Source organism: Pseudonaja textilis, chromosome 2 (assembly GCF_049901715.1).
Source record: "Pseudonaja textilis isolate UNSWEBS1 chromosome 2, rPseTex1.2, whole genome shotgun sequence".
Lineage (NCBI taxonomy): Eukaryota > Metazoa > Chordata > Lepidosauria > Squamata > Elapidae > Pseudonaja > Pseudonaja textilis.
The window spans coordinates 225,055,063-225,078,312 of record NC_141991.1 but is presented as its reverse complement, the minus strand read 5'-3'; the positions used below and the strand labels follow the sequence as shown (position 1 = coordinate 225,078,312).

At 36.9% G+C, this 23,250-nt stretch overlaps 1 protein-coding gene across 1 annotated transcript in view; it reads left to right on the top strand.

Annotated features, from left to right (window-relative positions):
- Positions 1-23,250, top strand: part of ANKRD31 (ankyrin repeat domain 31) — a 55,583-nt gene that overhangs the window by 22,171 nt on the left and 10,162 nt on the right. The window contains exons 7-15 of the mRNA XM_087927175.1: positions 3,640-3,858; positions 5,119-5,307; positions 8,203-8,345; positions 9,169-9,328; positions 12,896-12,996; positions 14,723-14,810; positions 17,456-17,552; positions 17,921-18,905; positions 22,477-22,617. Of these exons, the coding sequence (XP_087783301.1) occupies positions 3,640-3,858; positions 5,119-5,307; positions 8,203-8,345; positions 9,169-9,328; positions 12,896-12,996; positions 14,723-14,810; positions 17,456-17,552; positions 17,921-18,905; positions 22,477-22,617 (2,123 nt within the window). The remainder of the gene's footprint in view (positions 1-3,639; positions 3,859-5,118; positions 5,308-8,202; positions 8,346-9,168; positions 9,329-12,895; positions 12,997-14,722; positions 14,811-17,455; positions 17,553-17,920; positions 18,906-22,476; positions 22,618-23,250) is intronic.

Genomic DNA, 23,250 nt, shown 5'->3' with positions numbered 1-23,250 from the left:
TGTGCGTATTTGCTCATGCCTTTGTTGCTATGATGTTCAAGAAGGGTTGTCCTTAAAGACACATTATCCACATTTAGTCCACAAAATAAAAACCAGCTTAGCTGAATATGTCCTCATTCATATCTTGATACAGTGTACAACTACAACAAATTGGCTATCCAATATAATTACATCTCCATGAATAATGATACTTTTAAGATATTAAATATAGCAATGTTAAAGATGTTAAGTTTCTGGTAGTGAAAGACCATTTTTTCTCTTTGGATGACAAAACAAGCATAAATGGTGAAAGGGGCAGAAAAAAAATCCATTCCATCGAACATTCATGTAAATATCTTCTCTTTCTTTAAACTAAAGCAATAATTTGGAATATTCCATATACTTCAGAGTGAATTTGTGAAATGACCAAAGAACACAGCTAATGAAAATTAGAAAGATATTTGATTATAAGTAATAATTATTATTATTACTATTTATTTAATAATTGGCTACTTAACTCCAATGGAATCTGCCTCATCAGAAAAGAAAGGTCATGAAAACTTTCAGTTAAAGATAGAAATCAATATATTGATTCACATATGTCATTAAACCTTATTACAAGCTTTATCTTTTGTAATTGATTAAAAAATTAGCATAATTTGCATATTTTGGGCAAATACGTTAGGTTTGTTATAGCAGAGAGAAACCATGTGATACGAATTTTCTTTGTCTTAAAGCTGCTACTATAAATGACAACATTCAGACTGGTTAAAAAGTTGACTTGTTTGGAGAAATGGAGAAGTAAAAAGTCTACTGACAAAAAATAGATTACCAGAAAAATACATGCATTCTCTAGCTTGTATAGATATGACTATATACTGTCATAAAGACATAGACAACGAGCAGGCTCTGAAAGAATGTTTACAACTGAAAAATGTTTTTATTTAAAATAAAATTTACTACAGTCATAAAGTACAACCATTCTATTGCTACAAGGAATTGCACATGTGGGAGATTCAGAATGTACAATTCTTTTAGAACGATATACTTTAAATGCAGCCCAAAACTCAGATAAAAATACCTCAAAAGCTGTTGGAATTTGTCATGAACAAACAGCTCAAATTAGCATGGAAATATCTTCAACTAGTACATTTTCTCAGGATATTAATAGAGGTGAAATTTCTGAAAGCCCTGACATTCACAGCTTGAATGATAAGTCATGGTAAGACTTTACAGTCTTGGTATGCATGAGAATATAATGGTAAGTCCAAAAGGAGAAGAAAATGATAGTAAGATGAAGAATAATATTCTTCTGATTTTACATATGCTAGAATAGAACAGAACAGAACAGAACAGAACAGAACAGAACAGAATAGAATAGAATAGAATAGAACTCAATTCAATTCAATTCAATTCTTTATTGGCCAAGGAATTTGTCTCGGTGCAAATTTCAAGGTAACCCATTTATCTACATATAAATACACATACATACACAGTGTATGAGTTTCAAATCTATATAAAGCGGCTTTGCTTATTTGTTTTGTTACTTGTTGATTTCTGTTTTGTGGGGTGGGGTTTACTATAAATTATCTATGGATTTTTAAAAATTAAGAGCAGCATGGATATATTTGAAATACAAGTAGTCCATAGGGAGCTTGGGGCGGGGAGATTGTAACTTTGAATGGTCATTAACCCCCAGTTGTTAGTCAAGGGCTACCTGTAAATACATAAATTAAAATAGATAGCTTATATTACACTGAAATAGGCTTCTTCAGAAAAAGACATTCCACTGGTTGCCTAGTCAAAAGGTTAAGAATGCACAAGAAAAGGAAGTAAATGCAGTCTCTACCTTTTCCCAATTCTTGTCTCTGAATTGCTAGGTAGAGTTATTCTTATTTAAAATTTGTTCTATTTGAGAGTTCTTATAGGGAGAAAAAAACTGTACACATGGCAACTTCCATATTCACAGTTCCTTATTTAGCTAGAGATTAATGCTGAAGACTGCTACTTATGCTTGATTTTCAAACATGGCCTTTTATAGTCATATACATAGAATTGGTTATCATCATGTAAAGTGAAATTCACAGCTAATTCATTGATTTTTTTTCTACAAGATCTTTAATTTTTTTCCACAAAATTGGTAAAATTCACAAGTCTTTATATATACCATGTTTCTCATGTAATAAGGCTGGGCCTTATTTTTTTTTGAGCCCCGAAAAAATGGCTAGGATGTCTTTTCGGGGGTGAATTAATTTCTCCCCCCCATGCACCCTCACCTAGGGTGTACTACCAGCAGCTATGCCTCGCCACCTGCCACTCCTAACGGCCAAACATGGTGGAGCGTTTCAGCTACTTCTCAGGTAGGGGAGCCGCCTCCATAACTTCCACAGCTCCAGCCGCTGCTGCCGCTGTTGTTGGAGACAGCACTGGCAAGAGAGGAATAGCTGCAGCTCGGCCTGGGGTCTTGGAATGCAGGAACGGGCTGTGCACCGGGACTTTTAGAAACTTGCAGAGCCCGAGGCTGGAGCACCAAGGGTAGCAGCAGCAGAGACGCTCACTCGGCTCTTCTCATGCCCACCTAGCCACTTGGGATCAAACCAAAACGCAGTGTGTAGCGCTCCCAGGTACCTCAAAATGTTTTTTTTCCTGTTGTTACGGGAATGGGGGAAAAGTGGGAGCGACTCAGACGCTGTTGGAGAAGGCGCTGGCAAGAGAGGCTCCAGCACTGGTGGGAACCGTGGAAACTACAGAGGCCTGAGAAGTGGCTGAAACGCTGCTGGCAGACATCCACGCCGATGTCGCCCACCTGCTGACCTGGGTCTGCAGCAAAGGCGCTTGGTCGGGGTAAGGGAGCCCTCCATGCTCCGCCATGATCAGCTGTTAGGAGCGGCTAATGGTGAGGCGTAGCTGCCCGCGGGGCGCTATTAATAGCAAGTTCCCCCTGCCTTCCCCCCCCCAATTTCGCATGTTTTAAAATAGGCCTAAATTTGGGGGGAGGGGCTTAATTTCATTTTATGCCTAGAAAACATGCTGGGTCTTCCTATTGGGTGGGGGGCATATTGTTGGAGAAACACAGTATATATATATATATGTATTTCAAGTCAGTCTTCAGCAATTGCCTGGACAAGTTCTAGCAGTTTTCTAGGTAAGATTTCAGAAGTGGTTTGCGTTTGCCTCTTTTCTGCAACAAAATGAGTGAGTGGCTCAAGATCACCCAGTTGGCTTTGTGCCTAAGGCAGAAACGAGTTCACAGTCTCCTGGTTTCTAGCCTGATGCCTAAACCACTACACAAAACTGGCTGTCTCTTTACATATTTACTGTGTATTTTTTCTGTTTTCTCTGAACTGATAAGAGGAATACTTTAGGGAAGATTCCAATAAAATAAGAATTAAATCCATAAACTTATTATTATTCCAAATTTTTATTAAATTCCAACAGGCCACTGAATATTTCAAAATTATTTTTTCTTTTCAGGGAAGGCAACAGAAAATTTAATTACTTTTTAGAGAACTATCCTCTAGTGTTTTATCTCAAAATTTGTAAATATTTTTTAAATATATTATGTTCATTATAATATACCATATAGTAGTTCTATAGACATTGTTTCTTTTGAGAAAAGCATAATAATTCACTTTTTAATTTATTAAATATTGAAAACAGAGAATCTGGAAGTATGTTGCAATATGGAAAAAGAGAAAGAAAAACAAAATTATACATCAGATGTACCTTTCCAATCAGTTGCATTAAAAACTGTCCAGACCACGTATAATGGAAATTGTCAAAATGCCGATTTGGGTTCCGGCAATAATGTGAAGAATGTTTCTTCAAGTAATACACAATTCAGTCAAATTGAAGAACAACATACAGCACGAATCCTAGGTAAGCAATAAATAAATACATGAGAATTGACAAACCGATGTTCAAGCTAAATAAAACATGGCTATTATTAATTTAACTTGATTAATTTATCTAGCTTGAACCTCTATTTATTAATGATCCTCAGTTCACAAAAATAAAGTCAGCTTTTCTGGAGGACATTGTATTTTGTCAGAGGACTAAATTCATCGCTTGAGGATTATAACAGTCATTTATAATAAAGACTCAGATGATTTCTGTGACATGGAGCACCTTTTACCAACTTAGGCTGGGTTCCAGCTGTTGTTCTGGGAGACCTGACTGCAAAACATTTTGGAAACTAAAGCTCATGCAAAATAATGCATCAAGAATTGTGAAGAGTTGATTTAATCATATTACATCACTCCTGCCCTGTTTGGACTGATTCCCAGTTCATTTATGAGCCCAACTGAAAGTGCTAGTTTTGACTTACAAAAGTCTTCATGGTTTATCACTTTGATAATTGATGAAGCAATACTTCTCAGTTTTATGCCCATCCAGACCTGTGATCATTTTAGAATCATCTCCATGATACATCCTTATTTTATTGTAAAAGTTGAAAGACAATTATTAGAGAAGAAGTCTTTTTAAATGTGATGCCTTTTCCAATATAATGTTACCCACCATTTTGTTAACTGAAAGACTTTCTTGTTCTCCCCATATTTTAATTTGTTAGTAAAGTGTGTAAATGAAAGCATACCAGATTGATGGCTGCGTGGTTTCCAATTGAACAAATCCAATAAAGGGGATCCCATCACTATGAATCACTGTTCCACTGTTAAAGTATTTTGCTAATAGGATGTTTCTTCTAATATTCAATTGGAAAATGCTTCAATTCTTAAAACTGAAATTCATTTATTTGTGTTATGGACTCTGGAATGAGAGAGAAGATCTTAATCTGCTATGTGCAGTTATTTCAATATGTAAAGAATATTATCACACATTCTTCAGTCAGCTTTTCTTTTTTTAGCGCATGCAAAATTTATTGAAAAAATATTATGATAAATTGGTGGAAAGCAACATCCATAGAGGTCAAAGAAAATAGCAAGCCTCCGTTAGTTTGTATTCTAGTGGGTGGGTTAAAAAGGTTAAAAGGACGTTTTGTGAATACGAGGTTCCCTCCTGACCACCATTTGTCAGAGTTGTATAAGCTCTCTCAAAATTTTAAACATGACTACCAGTTCAAAAAGATTGGGGACCTCTCATACAGCTTCTGGTAACCATTTACTATTTCTTTTATTTCAGATTCTTCACAACCTAGGAAAAAGACTAAAACAATTATTAGTCATCTGCAAAGTACTACATCAACTACAATAAATAAGAGAAATGCTAAAGGAGAAACTCACTTGCATTTAGCTTGCAAAAAAGGAAAATTACCTTTAGTGAAATCTTTGATAGCCTCTGGAGCATGTGTAAATCAAAAAGATAATGCAGGTCTGGTATTTTAACCGCTAGTTGAAATTTTTTCTGCTAAACTGAAGCTCAGAAATGATGTAATAATTTCTAATTACAGCTGCTTTTCTTTGCTGTTATCAGAGTTAAACAATGTCTAACAGTATAATTAGTTAACGTGGGACTCTGTTTTAATATTTATTTGATCAATATATTTAAATGAAAAAAAAGTCTTTGATTAATTACTCTGTGTTTAGAGACTGTTCAAAGCTACAATGGCACTGAAAAGTAACCTTTTTGTTCTGTAATGTTTATTAAAGATATTGATTACAAAAGTAAAAACTAATAGCAATAGCACTTGGACTTATATATTGTTTTATAGTGTTTTACTGCACTGTTTGAGCAGTTTACAAATGTCAGTGTATTGCACCAACAATTTGGAGTCCTCATTTTACGAACCTCGGAAGGATAGAAGGCTGAGTCAACCTTGAGTGGTCAGGATAGAACCCGACAGTGGGTGGGTTTCTACCGGTTCTGTCCCCCTCTGTAGAACTGGTAGCTCTGAAGAGCAGCAGACAGAACCGGTTCTATGTCTGCTGATGTTTTTGCCGAACCACCCACCTGGGCTGTGACCTGATCTTTATTTCCTGATTTTTCAACTTTAGCTGCTGAATGAGGCACAGCTGCAGTTAAAAAAATGAGAAAAGGCTGTTTCAAAGGCTGCTTCTCAGCAGCAGCGGTGGCAGCAGCGTGCTAATGATGTGCTAATGACGATTGACAGGCACGCGGCTCACAGTGGGCAGGGAAGCTCATAAATCCCAAACCGGTTGTTAACCCTGTCGTATCCCACCCCTGCCTGTAATAGTGCATTCTAATCACTACACCACCACGGCTCTTAATGCAAACTAAAAAAGAAAAGAAAAAAGAATAATTTTGGAGAGCAACCATCCCAGATGGAAGGAGGGCTCCAGCGAGGGATCAGCCTGGAATCAGTACATAAACACAAGAGGGCTAGCTCTGGTCAGAGCTAGACCTCTGGAATACCTTAGAGCTTTATCTAGTCTTTCCCAGGAGAAAGCTGCCAGGCTGGGGAGATTCCTTTATTATAGGCAGAGAACACTAAAGTAGCTACTTTGAACTCTACATGTCTGAGTCTGGTTGTTTGGACCTGACAGATAAGAAATAATAAAAAGTAGAAGGAAAACAAAAAAAAATAAGATAAAGAAATATATAAATATTGATTTCCAACTTTTATTACAACAAGCATGGACAAATTCAGGAACTTTTCATTCCCTATAAGATTAAAGATATCTCTCCAACCCATATCTCATCCTTTATAAACAAACCCATACAATATTAATTTTTCAATCCTAGTATCAGCAAAAAGTCTATAAAGAATTTCAAGAACTTTGCAAACAAATACCTTATTTTAATCTTGATCAAGTAAACTAAATTTATACAGGTAGTTTTCAACTTACAACCACAATTGAGCCCAAAATTTATGTTGTTGAGTGAGAATTTTGTTAAGTGACTTTATAACTTTTTTTGTTAAGTGATTTTATGACTTTTCTTGCCACATTTGTTAAGTGAATCACTGCAGTTCTTAAATTAGTAATATGGCTGTTAAGTGAATCTGGTTTCCCCATTGACTTTGCTTATCAGAAGGTCGCAATGGGATCACATGATTCCAGGACACTCCAACCATAATAAATGTGAGTCAAGCATCCAAATGTAAACCACATGACCGTAGGGATGTTGCAATGGCCATAAGTGTGAAAAATGATCATAAGTCACTTCAGTGCTGTTGTACCTTCGAAAGGTCACTAGATGAACTGTTATAAGTTGAGGACTATCTGTACTCCTTCCTTTTATTGTAGCAATTAATCTTTAATTCATTCCAATATTGATGTAGAGTATGATTTCAATTCTTCTTTATTCCCTCATACAGACTTCTTTAAGACAAACCTTCTCTTGGTTTGACATTTGTTAATTCCTCTTTAATTTTTAAAACTTACAATTTTAAAAACAAAAAAACAGTCAATTTCTTTTGTGTATCCAATAAAGTATATTTTTCCAAATAATTCTCTAGGCCTATGGCTTATAGTTCTACTTTTGGTATTTTCTCTGTCTTGTCCGATAAAATTTCTTCCACACCTGTATCATTAACTGGATCATTAATCTGTTTGCAACTTTCTTAGATGAAAATCTTACTTAGCTTTATAGATAACAGTTTTAAAATGGTTGATAGGCAATTTCCAAAATGGATTAGAAACTGAGACTTGCAAATTTAGGTATCCTTTAAAAGATTCTGTTTTTGTGAGCAAGATGATTAATCTTCTCCTGGTGCTGAAACCCACAGACGACCACTAACCTGCAGTCTCCTTATAAGGAGCAGCCATCTGGAGCCCATGTGGTCACTCTCCTTATCTAGATAACCAGTCTACTCACTTTTTAAAACTCTTTGCCGAGGTCATGAGCTTGCCATGTCTCTCTTAGATGTCCTGAAAAAATGATATTATGATTGGGTTTTGGATTGATGGCTGTCGAGGCATCCTCATGGTCACATGTTCACCATTTGGGATCTTCACAACCAGCTTCTAACAAGCAAAATCAATGTAGAACCTAGCACTGAAATCACAAGTTGCAGTCGTATCTCATTTAATGACCATGTTGCTTAGCTGTGGAGCTGCTAATCCCAAATGTGATCAGTAAGCGAGGACTGGACTACCTAGTTTCCTCTGCATATGGTATTCACAAAGTCCCTTTTCTTCCTGATACGAATTCTACAATCTCAGAACAGGTTATGCAGTTCTTTGAGTTCAAGCTAATATGATACAATTTTAAAAATATTATCCATGTAATGGTTACATATATGTGTGAAAAAAATATGTGATTGAAGCATAAATTCAGTGTCATGCCTGAATTTGCTTTTACTAGGTTGGACCCCAATTCATGAAGCTTCTATTGGGGGATTTACTGAGATTATTGCAGAATTACTAAAATCCGGTGCTGATGTAAACAGTAAAAGCTTGGATGGTGTTTTGCCCATTCATGATGCTGTTTCAGGCAACCATTTTGAGGTAATATGGCGCTAACCAGACTTTGACTTAATGCAGGATTTGCTATTTGGTTTCAGACCCTAGTTTCATTCCTTTTTAAGAAGGACTTTGACTTAACAAAAGTAGTGGGGGGAAAATCTGTAGCAGATGGTATGTATAAATGATTCATAACCAAGTATGCAAGGTCCTGATTTCTAATGTCTGAGAAAGTTGGCTTTTGGATACCCTTATTGGAGCAAAAAAGTAAGGTACTGTGAGGCAGGATCCAACTTAATTTTGAGATTTGAATCATTTACTACTACACTATTAATTCTATCATTCAATTCAACTGTTACCATTAATATTCCTCCTCAATTTGCTCAGTGCTGTCATATAATTTGATTTGTTTTAATTAAATAAATGTTTCAGTTCACTAAATTCATGCATAAATACATTGCCTGGATTCTCACTGCATGAAAGTAAAATGTACGAAACCAGCACAGTAGTTTATGAACCATAATTTAAGATATGGTGTGTTTTGTAAATCAGTTTTTAGTTATTTAATACAATCTACCATATTGCACAAAATATGAACCTAAAGATTGAATGTTGACTTTGCTATTTCAATAATACATTTATCAATGATTAACTGTAGTTTACTTAACCTAAGTATTTAAGTTCACGGTATATATTAAATAATAAATGTGGACTGAGTAGACGTATTAGGCTAATGTGTGTTAGTGAGAACATAGCCAAACTCTAGATTGGTATAAGATAACAACATACTGTAAATGTGGTAAATGTGGTAACTTTAGCAGTTTCTGAATCAATTTCTCAGAAGAAATTGTTAAGAAATATATTGCAGGCAGTACAGTTGCTGTTGCTCCATGGTGCAAACCCCAACGAAAGAAACCACAATGGGGAAAATGCCCTGGATGAAGCTACTTGTGACCAAATTAAAAAGCTTCTTAAGTCTTATGGTGCTACTGAAGTTAAAGAGACTGTTTTGATGGATCATGATGCTGGTATGTTATCATCATACAAATTGTAAATTGTTGTGCTCTTTACAATATTTTAAAGATGATTTTTTTAAAAAATATTTGTTTTCCACAGTTCCAGAATTATTTTGATGTATTTATTTTAACTATTTAATTAATTTTAATTTAATTTAACAAGCTCAGTGGCACAGTGGTTAAAGTGCTATACTGTAGGCCACTTCTGCTTGACTATCAGCTGCCTGCAATTTGGTAGTTCAAATCCCACCAGGCTCAAGGTTTACTCAGCCTTCCATCCTTCCAAGGTGGGTAAAATGAGGACCCAGATTGTTGGGTGCAATATGCTGACTCTGTAAAACCACTTAGAGAGGGCTGTGGAGATTTTTAGTGCTCTAGAGAGAAGTCTGGTCTTCGCAATCTCTTCCAAAGAAGAAAGAAAGCAACCAATGATTTTTTGTGCTGTGTTTATAACTCTCTGGAGCATCTTCTTATCCACTACAGAGCATCCAGCATACCACACCATTACACAGTATGCTAAAGTGCTCTCAATGGTAGACGGTAAAAAGTAACCAACAACTTCCCACCCAAACCATTCTTTCAGCAGCCTCAGAAAGTTCAGGCGCTGTTGGGCCTTCTTTGCAGTGGCCAAATTGTGGACTGACCAAGTAAGGTTGTCAGAAATATGAATTCCCAGAAATTTTAAACTATGAAATCTTTTCACACAGTCTCCATTGATATATAGTGGGAGAGGCTCTGCTTTGCATCTTCTGAAGTCTATAATCAATTCTTTGGTCTTTTTGATGTTCAGGCGAGGTTATGACTCTTGCACCACAAGACCAGTCTGAGAACCTCTGACCTATAGGCCATCTCGTCTTCTCCTGATATGAGTCCCACCAACGTGGTGTCGTCTGCAAATTTTATTATAGAGTTAGTGGGACAAGAGGGAGTGCAAGTGTAGAGTGAATACAAAAGGGGGCTCAGCACACAACCCTGTGGAGAGCCAGTGCTGAGAGCAAGAGTGGAGGAAAAATAGCTGCCAATCCTAACAGTTTGGGGTTTGTTAGTAAGAAAGTCCTTTATCTAACAGCAGATGTGAGAGGAGAGGCCCTTTTCTAGCAACTTCTTAATCAGTATATCTGGAATGATGGTATTAAAGGCTGAGCTGTAATCAACGAAAAGCATCCTTACATAACTTCCACTATGTTCCAGATGTTTCAGTGCAACGTGGAGAGCCATGGCAATAGCATCCTCTGTGGATCTGTTATTTCGATAGGCAAGCTGGTATGGGTCAAGGTTTGATGGGAGGCAATCCTGTATATATTTAAAGACCAGTCTTTCAAAACACTTCATAATTATGGGTGTGAGAGCTACTGGTCAATAGTCATTTAAAGTATCAGGAGAGGGCTTTTTGGGAACTGGAATAATAATGGAAGTTTTGAAACAAGATGTAACAATGGCTTGTGTAAGAGAAAGGTTAAAAATAATTGTAAACACAGCTGCGAGCTGGTCAGCCCATGCTTTGAGTACCTTCCCAGGTATCCCATCAGGGCCAGCAGCCTTTTTCACATTCACTGCTCTAAGCACCTGCTTCACATCATACTCTTGTACTGTGAACAGTTGAGTACCGGTGGTTTGTAGAGGCAGTGTGTTCAAAGACCTATTCAGTTCGAATCGGGCAAAGAAGCAGTTCAGTTCTTCTGCCAGTGATGTGTCCTTATTGATTGATATGGGGTTGCTTCCCTGTAATTAGTGATGTGTTTAATTCCCTGCCAAGCCCGTTGTGGATCATTTTTTATGAAGTAGTCCTCAATCTTCCTTTTATAGTCCTTTTTTGCCTCCTTGATGCCCCGCCTCAGTTACGCTCTTGCCTTGTTATACCAAACCCTGTCCTCAGACCTGAATGCCACACCACGTGTCTTGAGAAGTAATTGCATATCCTTTTTCATCCAGGGCTTCTGGTTTGGAAAATCCGGATGCGCTTATTCACAGTAACTGTATCCACACAGGTCAAGATGTAAAACAGTACAGTTTTTCTATATTCCTCCAAATCCTCTTGTTCAAATAAATTCCAATTAGTATTTGAGAAACAGTCCTGCAGCTGATCAAGTGCTCCCTCTGGCCAGATCTTGATTTCAGGCTTAGTTTTCGTTCTGGGGTGTGTGTGTGTGTGTGTGTGTGTGTGTGTGCTGGTATAACAAACAGTGATAAATGATCTGAAAGTCCCAGATGTGGAAGTGACACTGCTTTATATGCATGCTTTACATTAGAATACACATGATCAAGTGTGATGTTCCCCTGGTGGCACCTGTCACATACTGAGTAAATTTGGGAAATAAAGTCTTTAAGCGTGCCTTATTAAAATCACCAGTTATTATATGAGCCCCATCAGGATAAGCCTTAAGTTGTTTATTTATTGTAATATGCAAATATGCAAGTGTAGTGCTAATATTTGCATCAGGAGGTATATAAACAGCTGTAAAAATCACCACTCTCAGTTCTCTAGGTAGATAGAAAGGTCTGCACATGACTGTCATCACCTCTAAATCAGGAGAGCAGTATCTGTTTATAACATGGTTGTTGGTGCACCAGTTATTATGAACGTATAAACGAAGTCCACCTCCCTTTAGTCTTACCAGAGTCCTTATTACGGTCTTGTTGGTGGATGGTACGACATGCCAGTTGTAGTGAGGCATCGGGAATAGCTGAGTGAAGCCAGCTCTCTGTAATAACTATCACACAACAGTCCTTTATCATGTGATTGCTTGCTGCCATCAGATTAATCTCATCCATTTTATTGAGGAGTGACCGAGCATTTGAGAGAAAGATACTTGATGGTTTATGTGGCTGTCTTTTTAAGCAAGTTAAAACTACTTCTCTGCAGCCCCTCCTCCGCCTTCTCTCTCTGCGCCACCTGCACCATTTAAATGATCCCATTACAATCTATGGAGATCCTGGTGATCTTGCTAACGCCTCGGGAATACTGTGAGTCCTCTGAAAATCCGACACAATAGCTCTAGCAGACTGTAGTCCATAGCATATTAGATCTTGTCGGCTGTAAACCTCCCCCATGCAACAAAACTCAGACACATATATCACCAAACACACACACCAAACCAGAGAGTGAGAAGCCACAGCAACAGAGTGCACCACCATTTTTAACGGAATTAAAGGACAAGCTGATTAAATCTATAGTGTGTTAGGAATGGCTTGCCAATTGAACAGGATGTGGTAAATAGCATATATGTTCATTTAGTTACCAGAAAGTTATATTTAGTGATAAGACCAATTATTGAGTTTCCCATACATACTCACAAGTTGAATATTTTCCTAGGTACTTTACATATTCTAGCATTAAGAACCTTTAATTTTCCTAGACATTCAGATGCTTATGCTGTTTTTTCTTTCACACTGTATGTTTCATTTGGTGTTCATGGCACAAGATAAATCATAAGATAACAGATAAGAGAATCCTCTTGAATTCTCACATCAGAAAAATAATTTGAGATATAAATCTGGAATTGACTGAGAGCCCAATTATCTTGATTTGGCTTAAATAATTTCTATGTCTTTTGTTATTGTGATGGGTTCTTAATTTAGGGAAAAAAGAGCTGTGCAGATCAAGGCTTAGGAGAAAATCTGTTTGTTATGATTGCCAAGAAAAGGAAGATCTGGTTTTAGCTGGACAAAAATTTACCACAGTAAGTATAATAGCTCAATAGTGTATAGTACAGTAGAACCGTGTTACCTGATTTATACCAGTGGATCCTGAATTAAGCACAAAGATTGTGTAATATTATGTTTATAAGCTACCTTTCAACCTATCTCCCCTAAAACAAGCTTACAAAATGTTCAACTTGAACAAATCCTCCTTCCTCTTCTAAAGCAAACCCTTGTGATTTTTCCTCCCAAGTATTAAAAGACAGCAGGAATAGAGTTGCTATTTCCCAAGAGAGTCACAGTCCTTTAAACAGCTGCTAAAGATAGCCACTATTGCAAAGGAACTCATTATAAGAAGAGGAGGAATTATAAAAGCTTGTTAGGTCCCAGTAACAGAGGCAGAAATAGGAACACATATCTATCTAAGTAGACTTCAGATAAAACAACAACCCCATGAGATACAAAGTTAAAAATTAAGTTTGGTAGTTTAATTTAGTCTTTATTATGGTCACTGACCAGAATTCTGCAGATTAACAAAGTAATTAAAACAGTTTCTGTTCCAAGTAAAATATAAACATAAAAGTATAACTAAATTATTCTGGGTATCATGATGGATCATGTATTACAAACAGCATAACAATATTTTGCTATATTTAAAGGAACGGTTTGACAGGAATAGCTGTATATAAAAGAAATTAGTTTGTCTAATTTTATCAAGTGAAGTTATGAAAAAGATCTATGTCCTCATAGGAAGACAGTATAACAGAATATAGGCTATAATTTAGTTTAGGATAGAGTTGGAAGGTACCTTTGAGGTCTTCTAGTCCAACCTCCTGCTTAGGCAGGAAACCCTATACCATTTCAGACAAATTATTATCCAATCTCTTCTTTAAAATTTCCAGTGTTGGAACATTCACAACTTCTGGAGGCAAGTTGTTCCACTGAAATTGTTCTAACTGTCAGGAAATTTCTTCTTAGTTCTAAGTTGTTTCTCCCCTTAATCAGTTTCCACCCATTGCTTCTTGTCCTGCCCTCAGGTGCTTTGGAGACTAGTTTGACACCCTCTTCTTTGTTGCAACCCTGAGATACCGGAACACTACTATCATGTAATCCCCTAGTTCTTCTTTTCATTAAACTAGACATACCCAATTCAAGAAACCATTCTTTATATGTTTTAGTCTTTAGTCAATGCGTCTTTCTCAAAAGGGCACAATTGTAGTTCACAAAAGCTTGTTTACACTTGAAAGCAGCTATTGGGAGTGTATTAAAATATGTTGATGATCCTTGGTACTCCCTGAGCTTGGTTGTTTTGTTGCAGTTGTTTCATTACCAAGCTAAGTAACGTCATCAGTTCTTGCCTTAGTGCAGTGATGTCAAACTTGCATTGTCATGTTGTCACATGATATATCGTGATTTTTCCCCTTCTCTAAAACTGGGGTGGGCATGGCCAGCATATGACGTATCCGGCCACGAGTTTGACACCCCTGTGTTAGTGTTAATCTCTGCTCATCTGGGTGTTGATTGCTGGTGAAAAGGTGTTGTGTGTCTATTTGTTTCCTAACATTTTCATCTTCGTTGTACTCTTATAATCTGTATGTTGAGTTTGCTTGGATTCCTTAAAAAGCTACAGACAAATGCTATATTAATGTCCTTGATAACCAAAGACTTGCTTGCCTTCAAATCAGAAGTGTGTGTGTTTGTATTTTTTTTACTTCAGTTGCAAACTGTCTTTCTTTAATAGAGTTAACAATGGCTTGGTTTTGACAGCATGAATTACTCAATGAAGCATTGTTGGACATAGAAAATAAGCAGGAGAGGTTGTTGCTGTTTGAATTAAAATGCCAAAGAGATGCAGGTAAGGATGAATCACAGTTAACTTATGAAAGATTTGTTTTCCATAAATTGATGATAGATTATAATAGTTACATTGTAGTAATCAGAGTTTTACCTTAGCAAAACAATTGCTGGACCTCACATTATAGAGACTGATGTAACAAATGAGGTTAATTGTGGGGAACATTGGCACGGTGTTGGGAGAAAAGTTGTTGGAAACTTGACCAATTCAGCATCCTGTAGATTTGTCTGTGTGGCCGATTATGTTATACGCTATTTGTTGGCTGTGGAGGCTATGTTTGTTCCTATTATTTTTCTGTATTGTTGGAAAGATTTTCCTCTGAGCTTTCCAAGTACGCAGAAAGAAGATTGCTTAACACATGCTTCATGGACGCTAAATTGAATCAGAGACCCATATAAGACCTCCTCTAGTTTTAGAATTTTGCTACTGTTCATCAGGAATACTTCAGACATGAATTGTAGGATCACCCTAGAATGTTGTGCTATCCAAAATAAAGGGCAATATCATTTCAATCTAATATTCAAAGCACTCTCAAACGAATTCTCTTTTAGCAATAGCCACTGTCATCTGCAATAGCTGACAGTGACATTAAAATAATAATTCATATTTCCAAATGTCATTTGACAAAAGATACAACTTTATATTTGCAACCTAACACATGATTGTCCTTTGTTCGTCTTTGGGTAAAAGAAGAGGAGGTCAAATAATGAAATATGCATGATGATGAAAGGCTGGCTTGGAGAAGATACGAGATACATGGCTTGTGGAAAGAATGAGAGGCCAGCTTGGGAGAACAGTAAAAGGCAGCATTGTGGGTTTGAGGTGACATTTATAGCAGCAGTGATAGTGCTGGAGTTGGAGCTGAAGTAGAACTTGGGGATAGTGGCAGCTGGCTGAGACTGCTGAAGGCCCCAGGCCTCTACAGTTCCAGCACTATCATGGATGAATGTCACTGCGCAGAGTGGCTAAAAGGACATAGACTGGAGGTGTGGGGAAGATAGGTGGGAGAATTGCAGCATCCCTGTAGAGTGGGCAGCTGAGGGTTCCCATACCATGGCAATTTGTACATGATACGCACTTGGCCTTCCTAGGCCTCCCCCTTCCCCTTGAGGCACCCCATACTCCTTACCTGGGACTCCATTTAACAAACCACAATTCTTACTTTATGACCATAACAGGGAGTGTTGAGATTGAAGCCACTGAACAAAAAAGTCATATGACATCTTGATCACATATGAGTTTGTCCTGAAGACAATGAGATGTTACTGGTTCCCATTTTTCTGAGCACTTTTCACTGCTTTGTGTGATATACTCAGCGAGGCACATAGTGACTTCTTTGTGATATTCTTTGGTTTCCTCAATTATCTTGTGTGGTTTAGCAATAGTAACTTTCATTCTTTTGCTTTTTCTAAACCCAGTTTGTACATCTGGCATCTCTTTTTCTATGTAGGGCTGTAACCTACATTTGATTAGTCTAAGCAATATTTTTCTAGCTTGTGAAATTAAGGATATTGCATGTTAGTTTGCACACAATTTTAATCTTTTTTTGGTATTGGAATGTAGATTGACCTCTTCCAATCTGTTGGCCACTGTGTTGTTCCTGTGGTGTAGCATGGTTAGAATTTTTATTGATCCTTCTGTTGCTTGCCTATACATGTTTTTATTTACAAGACTTTAGAAAGTTCTGTATGCATCTACACCTGTCATTCAGATTGTCTCTCATTTTTCTCTTCATTGGAATTGTTTGTAACTGTACCTTCAACATCTGGTTTTGTAGGAATTCCCAACTTTGTAGGGCACTTTTCTCCAGAATTTAAGGCCATTTGATCTGAAGTACCCTGTTTCTCCAACAATACGGCCTCCCCCAATAGGAAGTCCCAGCATGTTTTATAAGCATGAAATGAAATTAAGCCCCTCCCCCCCAAATTAAGGCCTATATTAAAACATGCAAAATGGGGGAGAAATGGCAGGGGAGGGGCTTTCTGTTAGGAAGTACTTTTGTTGCATACCCTGATATGATGCTGCCTGCATTGACCCTGATACAAAGTGCTCCACCAACGCCAAGGTCAACATCCAAGCCGTTGCCGCCCGCCCTAAGATGCAAGGGGGGGAATTAAGTCACCCCCGAAAAGACGGCCTAGCCGTTTTTGGGGGGCTCAAAAAAAAATAAGACCCGGCCTTATTATATGAGAAACACGGTAGCTTCCATCAGAGTTTAACAAATAGTTTTGAAATCCAGGGTATCATGGTCAAAGATGTAGTTGCTTTAAGGAGCTGTAGCTATGTGCTATATTTGTGCTGTATAACTCTAATAAATAATACCACAACCTCATGCATATTTATTCAGAAATAAGCTTCACTGAAGTCAATTTATAATTCTTTTGCAAAAGAAAAATTATATGTATAATTTGAACAATTGTTAACATATTCATATTTTTATTTTTAAATGTTGAACACAAAATATAAAATAAATATTAAATTGTAAAGAAAATTATAGAATAAAAATGGGCTACAACCATTATGGTGTTTAGAATATTGATTAATTTTTTTGCAATCTGTTCTGTTGTTGTAGCATTATACTGCATTTGCAGCAAATGATAAAAAAAATTCATGTCCATTCTTAAAATTATATAAATTTTGAATAGATCTGTATATCCAGGACTTTTCTGAAATACAGAACTCTTTGAATACTACACTTACCAGACAAAAATCTGAACGAGATGAGCTTGCTAAGAAATATAGGTAAGTGGGAGAAAAAATGTATTTTTGAATGTTGTGTTATAAAAAGAAAACATATGAAATTATGAAATAAAAAATAAAATCATCTATAATAAAATCATCTAAATTCATCTATAATAAATTTTGTATTTTTATAATCTATCCTGTTCCCAGAAAAAATATCAAAGTGTTACGTTAGATAAGCATCTTAGATGATTATTTTAGCTACTATGGTCATTACTCAACACTTGTTTTAAAAAAATTAAAACATTTAGAATTTTTTGAAAACTTTATTACATTTAAAATTATTGTTCATACAAGGATAAATTATTCATGGCAGTACATCTTGTATTCTTGATTAACTCAATTAATATTTTAAAATTTGATTTTAGAGCTTCTGTGGAATCTTTTAAACAGGGAGTGCTGAGAGAAAAGCTAGTAAACCTTGCAGCCCGACAAAAGAAACTTTTGCTCATGGCACGAAAACAGAAAGAATTATGGAAAAAAATACAGAATTTTAAAAATGCAAAAAAAGAGGGTTTCCAGTTAGCAAATCAAGTCCCAGACACACTTGATTCTTATGAAAACAGCAATACAAAAAACAGAATTTCTGATGAAACAGTTCCATGTCCTAACATTATTATGGGCCATGAGAGTGTCTGGGAGATGGAAAATAGCTCTTTAAATCAAGACCATCCAAACAGATTTCCAGATATATCAGGAGAAAATGGAGAAATTAATAGTCAAAAGAAAGATGGTCCAGAGCTTTTGGTATTTGAAAACAATGTGAAGAGATATAACACTGCAGAAGTAACAAATTCAGAGTCCTTGGATACTACAGATTCAGCAACATTGCTTCTAAATTCTGTTATCTGTTCTACTCAACAATTAAAAGAAACTGATTGTATATTGGTGACACCACAAGAAACTCAGAACCTAAGTGCTACATCAAGATTGCAGATACTTAATAACTCAACAATTGGAAGTGATAATAATAATATCTGTCAGCCATCTACTGAGAGTCAGAATGTTTGCATGAATATGCTTTTGTCACAATATTCAAATATGAACAATGCTTCCTCAATACAACCAATTGTAGAGTTAGAATCCACATGTGGCTTTGTTAGTACTGATCAAGATAACATGGCCCCAAGTAAAAGAATCTTACTTAATGTTAATTTAGAATCTCCAGGGCCATTTTCTCATGTAACATCACAAAGCACGATCAGTCAGAATACTTTCCAGAATTCAAAAAGTCAAGATTCTGAGAAAGACCTACATTTCAAGAAAAACAGGAAGAAAAAAAATCAACTATTAGATCTGCTTGAACTGAGAAAAATTAAGCCAGGAGATGATGTTTTAGAATTCACACTACAGGTAAATAATTCATTTGCAAAGTAATATTCATTTGCATATTAATACATAGTTTAAAATCTTAACAATAAATATCGCATTCTATCAAAGTTCTATATAATTAAAAATTTCCTTAATGATTAAGTTCTCTACATCAGTGGTCCCCAACCGGTTTTGTGCCGCGGCCCGGTACCGGCATCACAAAATCATCCGCAGCCCGATACCGGCATCAGCATGCATGGCAAGGCGAGCCGAGCGACCGGCTAGCCAGCCGTCCTCCGCTTCTCCCCGCCACCTTCAACTCCTCCTTTGTACCTGTGTCGATGGGCTTCGTGACGGCTTCGGGACAGTCGCTCGGCTCGCCTTGCCATGCATGCTGAAAGAATCCTCGTGCCTTAGTTTTGTTCGAAGCCGCCCCCCCACCTTCGATGAAACTAAGGTACGAGGATTCTTTCAGCACCCAAACGCCGCTTTCTACCCGGATAAGCTTACTGGAAGCACTTTTTCATCAAAACAAGATGGCGGCACCCAGCAAACTGGCGGCCCAGTAGAAATTGTTCCATGGACCGGTACCGGTCCGGAGACCGGTGGTTGGGGACCCCTGCTCTACATAACATATTTACAGAAAAAACACCAGTTTTTACAGAAGAATGAGCCCTGGTGGTACAGTGGTTAGAATGCAGTACTGCAGGCTAACTGTTTACATCCTGGAATTCAATCCCAATGGCTCAAGGTTGACTCAGTCTTCCATCCTTCCAGAATCAGTAAAATGAGGAGCCAGATCATTGGGGAAAATATGCTTACGTTATAAATAAAAATAATATTGTAGTGTTTTTTAACTCCAGCAAAGAAACTTGATTGAGCCTCTTTGGAAAAGCCTTGTCAAATTAATTGGTTATGCTATCTTAATTTCTTTAAAAGATTTAGGAACTCTGTTATAGAATTTCAGTTTCTTCTGCTCTTTGTCCTGATGCTAAAAATAAGAGCTGAGAGAAGCTATATTGTCTTTTGATTGGCTTGTCTTGATTCTAATGATAACATGAGGTTTTTACAGTTGGTTCCAGTGGACCCTTTTCATTTCCTCCATTTTCAGTAATAGCACTAGCTATTTATATACCACTTCACAGTGCTTTACAGTTCTCTCTAAGTGGTTTAAAGAGTCAGCATATTGCCCCCAATGATTTGAATCCTCATTTTACCGACCTCGGAAGGATGGAAGGCTGAGTCAACCTTGAGCTGGTGAGATTCAAACTGCCGAACTGCTGGCAGCCGGTCATCAGCAGAAGTAGCCTTCAGTACTGCATTCTAACCACTGTGCCACTGCAGCTCTAGGAAATCATTGTCCCATATATTTTAAAAACGGCTAATATGTATCTATTAATTAGATGGTGTGCTTTTTCCTCGATCTTGAAAAATGCGGAAAAACTGACAACAAGGTTTGAATAGACCTAAAAATTTAAACCAAAAATGATTTTATTTTTCCCAACAGCCATGCCTCAACAGAATTCTTAAGCAGGAGATGAAGATTTACACACTCCCAATTTTCTGCTCCTTTAGCTAATATAATATCTTCCCAGCTTAGAGATAAGACTGAGACTACCAAGACTAGTTTGAACAGACCTGTCTTCATGAATGTAAGGCTGTCTAAATCAGCAGTCATCACCATGTCTTGTGATAATAAACTGCACAGAGTACTTTTACCCTATATAATAAAAATTCATATTTTCTATGCATGTAGTCTCAGAAACATGAGTTTTGTGTACCAGTGGGCAGTCTATTGCCTTAAGTCCTTCACAGGAAATTCCCTATCATATTCAGTCCTGATAAATACCAGATAAATTTTATATAGCTGGTGATATCTGCTACTATTACCTACAGTACCAAGCAACTAAGTAGTTAAGAGGATCCTCGAGATAAGGCTGTACCTGTTTTTATCTTTTTGCATTGAATAGAATAGAATAGAGCTGGAAGGGACCTTAGTCCAGCCCCCTGCTCAAGCAAGAGAACCATTTACCATGTACCATTTCTGATAAATGACTGTCTAATCTCTTCTTAAAAATTTCCAGTGATGGAGTGCCCATAATTTCTGAACGCAACCTGTTCCACTGGTTAATTGTCCTCACTGTTAGGAAGTTTTTCCTTAATTCCAGGTTGCTTCTGTCTTTGATTAGTTTCCAATCATTGCTTCTTGTCCTGCCCTCTGGCGCTTTGGAGAATAATTTGACTCCCTCTTCTTTGTGGCAGCCTCTCAAATACTGGAATACTGCTATCGTGTCACAAAACCTGCAGCTGTTCTTCATACTGTTTAGTCTACAGGCCTTTGATTATCTTTGTTGCTTTTCTCTGAACCTTTTCTAAGTCTCAGCATCTTTTTTATAGTATGGTGACCAAAATCAGTTGCAGTATTCCAGGTGTGGTCTTACTAGGGTTTTGTAAAGCAGCACTTCATGTGAACTTGATTCTATGCCTATGTTTATACAACCCAAGATTGTATTAGTGGTTTTTGGTGGCTGCTGCACACTGCTGGCTCATATTCAAGTGATTGTCCACTAGGACTCCAAGTCCTTCTCACAGTTACTGTTTTTAAGCTGGGTCTCACTTAATCTGCACTTATAGCAGGGGTGAAATTCAACCGCCTCATATTACCTCGGGAGAGGTGGTAGGAATGATTTGAATTGGTTTGGAGAGGGGGTAATGACCATTTGAATTGGTTGCCTACACTCGCCCGCCTTCTTCCTTTTATAAGCTGAGTCTCACCAAGCCACACCCACAGAGCTGGTAGGGAAAATTTTTGAATTTCACCTCTGACTTATACTTTTGATTTTTCCTGCCTAAACATAAAGCTTTTCTTTTCTCCACATTAAAATTCATTTTGTTGGATAAGGCCCATTGTCCAAGTTTGTCAAGATATTTTTGGGTCCTGAACTGTCTTCTGCAGTGTTGACTATTCCTGCTAGTTTAGTATCATCTGCAAAGTTGATGAGTTCTGCTTTTATCCCTTCATCTAAGTCATTTATGAAGATATTGAAGAGTACTGAGCCTAAGACAGAGCCTTGTGGTACCCCACTGCTTACTTCTCTCCATATGGATTTGGTACCATTAAGGATTACTCATTGAGTACTATTTGTCTACAAATCCATCTGGTGGTCATGTTGTCTATTCCACATTTTCTAGCATACCAAGAAGGAGATTGTGGTCTACTTTGTCAAATGCCTTACTGAATTCATGCAGAATTAGCATTTTTTTGTATTTGGTCTTATGTGTCCTAGTTTAACTTTCAGTATCTTTAAACAAGACATTTTGGTTTAAATAAAGCAAGCAATAACACTGTTACTGGTGATGTGAGAAATCTTTCTTATTAGAACTGCTTTGATACACAAAACCAGTTGACAAACTTAGATCGAAATCTTTGTGTTTTAATAACCTAGGCTATATCCCAGATTGTTGGGACCAATATGGTTGCATTGTAAATCTGTCAGACAGTGCTGTAAAGCACTGTGGAACATTATACTGTATACGTCTAAGTGCTATTGCTATTGCTAAATTCAGGAAATTTATAATTATTTTGTTTGTTTCTGTTTTCTTTTTCTTTCAGGATTCCAAACATAAAGCTAGCCTTCTTGGAAATGGAAAAGTCCAAACTGGAAACAGTTCAGTTTATCAAAATCCAGTTCAATGGATAAAGGCAATATTAGGAAAAGACATCTATGTAAACTGGAAATATGTATACAATAAGGTATGATGATGAGATGATGATGATGATAATGGTAATAATCTACCTCTTCCATTTGGGAGTAAAGGTGCCATCTAAGGCACATCTATAAAAGATGTAATGTCTTGGCCACTAGATCTTAAGGCAGAACAGAAACATCAGGATAAAATTGCTTGTCTTTTGCCAAACTCAATCCTGCCTTGTTAACAAATTTGGTGATTACTGCTCTTATAAACTGCAGGTTAACAGGGAATGGTGGATTTCTTGCAAAAGAGAAAATGTTCATCCTAATTCTTTCTAATGTAAGGCAAAGCTGGAAGATCAGGCAGGTTCTTTTTTTTTGTAATAAGTTTTTATTTTATAGCAGACAAAAAAATCCAATTTCAATTGAACAGTGTGTTGTTTGGGCACAAATCTACTGCTCGAGTTATCAATTTCAATAGATTTTTTATTAGATGTTTTACATTTCAATAAAATGAAAACTTCAATGTACTAGGATATTACAGTAATGTTAAAAAAAGTATTTTAGTCTGGAATGTCTGATTTGTGATTGTCAAAACAGAATTCACAGCAGCCATCAATAAACACATAGAAATAAACCATATTTACACATTATTCAAAGGAGGCTAGATGCCTGGGTGAAGGTCAAGACTTGAT